Source organism: Uranotaenia lowii, chromosome 2 (assembly GCF_029784155.1).
Source record: "Uranotaenia lowii strain MFRU-FL chromosome 2, ASM2978415v1, whole genome shotgun sequence".
Lineage (NCBI taxonomy): Eukaryota > Metazoa > Arthropoda > Insecta > Diptera > Culicidae > Uranotaenia > Uranotaenia lowii.
In genome coordinates this window covers 373804997-373806943 of record NC_073692.1, presented here as the reverse complement: position 1 = coordinate 373806943, position 1947 = coordinate 373804997, and the positions used below count along the sequence as shown (strand labels likewise).

The 1947-nt window shown below is 38.1% G+C and overlaps 1 protein-coding gene across 1 annotated transcript; it reads right to left on the bottom strand.

Moving 5' to 3' along the window:
* Window positions 1–230: 230 nt before the first annotated feature.
* LOC129743189 (serpin B5-like) lies at window positions 231–1468 on the bottom strand. Its single transcript, XM_055735162.1, has 3 exons — window positions 1391–1468; window positions 466–1321; window positions 231–406 (listed from the first exon to the last, which is right to left on the bottom strand). The coding sequence occupies exons 1-3, from the start codon at window positions 1433–1435 to the stop codon at window positions 231–233; spliced, it is 1077 nt and encodes a 358-aa protein (XP_055591137.1). The 5' UTR covers window positions 1436–1468.
* Window positions 1469–1947: the final 479 nt, after the last annotated feature.

The following is a 1947-nucleotide window of genomic DNA, read 5'->3' as shown; positions in this document are numbered from 1 at the left end:
TGCCAAAATTATAAATGAATGTTACTTTTTCCATACAAATTCCCAAACAAACTTCCTCACAAAAGGGTTTAAAAAGGGTCGCCAAAATGGATTAACATTAGAGAAAGGGGGCTAGGATTCTGGAAAGTTTAAAAAAAAAATGCAAACCCAACTTTATTTTCTTTGCCTTAGAAATGTCAGAAATTTCAGTTATAAAAATTAAATCAAAAGTTTAAAAAAAAAATGTCGCACTAATCGACAGCTTCAGGGCAGGTATCCTGTTGACCTGTTTCATACAAATCCACACCGGGTTTCCTGATATGTCCTATCATAAGCAACACATTTACTCGACGTTCTACCAGCAAAAACCAGAAGGGTCTGTTCGCTAGGAAAACCTTGCTATTTTCCAAACTTCCGGAACTAGTGGCTGAAAAAAAGGGTTAAAAGTCATTCAAATTCTACTGTTATTTGACAAAAATACTCCACCATTTTCCACCCCATTTGTATCGAAAACTACTTTCAATCGTTGAGTCATTTCGAAAACGGGACAGCCATCCTGATCCCGCACTGGACGGAAGATGCGGTCTTCGAAAGGTTTTTGGTTGAGGCTGTTGTTGAATATTTGTTTGGAATCGTGCGAATCGTCGAAATTGTTTCTCGGTATGAGAACGCTGACGTTGGTCGGATTAAGTTGCTTGTAAATATCGATCATCCCTTGAGTGTCAATTGATTTTATGTAGTCATCGACATTTTTACCCTCTAACGGTAACAACAGCAAGAGACTGTAAAGTTGATTTTCCAGAGGCAGTTCAACCGCCTTGAAGTTATTGTTTATTCCATATTTGAGTTCCAAAACCGGAGACTGCATGAAGTTTGTCATGATGTTGACATTAGTGGTGGTTTTAAAATTACAGGAATGAAAATTCGAGAATCCATGCTTCCAAACGGGCTTGAACGTCACCAAGCTAAACAACGAAATATACGAGTCATAATTGTACTCCAAATTATCCATGAACCGATCGATTTCACCATTAGACAACTCGTTGAATTTCCGATTTATCCTCCCCACCACGTAGTTCACCGAGTACTCGTAATAGATTGCAATCCAATGAACCGCAGTATCCCAAATGGCGTAATCGACACTTCCGTAGGAGAAATGAACGCCAACATTTATCACCGAAAGATGGTCGTAGGTCCGGTTTCGGAATTCCAAATCCGGAATGACGTATCGATGATAATCGGGCTGCGAGTGGAACCAGGCAGTGTAACTTTGGTCCGAAATCACCCGCAGATCGTACAAAGTTTGCATCAGAACGTGCGGAGACCTTACGGTGTTCTGGTTCTGTAAAATGTTTCAAAGATTCCTCAGGCTTCTCACACAAAAATATATCCCTATTTAACTAGATCATACCTGCCCACTGTAGGTTAGTAATGCTATCAGAAAAAGGATCGTCATGATCTTTGATTTTTCTTGACGCTTTCCAACTGCCTTACTTCTCATCAACTAAGAAGTTGTTTATAATTTATTTTGTAATTTTTCTTCTATCGTTAAGCGGATATTCCATCCTACAAGAAAGGCTGAATAAATAAGAAACATTCATCAGCAGTTCTGTATATGTTAATTCATCAGTATTTTCCCATCCTACACGAAAAATAATAAAAAGGTAAAATTTACCGAGATGTAATAGTGAATGCTGGTGAATTCAAAAAAGGTAACTTTTACCTCGTCGAGGTGAAACTCACTTCAAAACGAGCTAAAGTTTACCTGAATCGAGTAGATAAAAAAGGTAAATCCAAAAAAGGAAAAACTTACCTCGTAGCAATGTGAAGTTTACCTGAGTTGAGCAGAATGAAACGATACAATCACCGAGAAGAAAGGTAAATTCAAAAAAGACACTCTTCGAGGTAAAACTTACCTTGTATCTAGGTGAAGTTTACATTTTAGCGAGATGAATTTGATCTGCATTG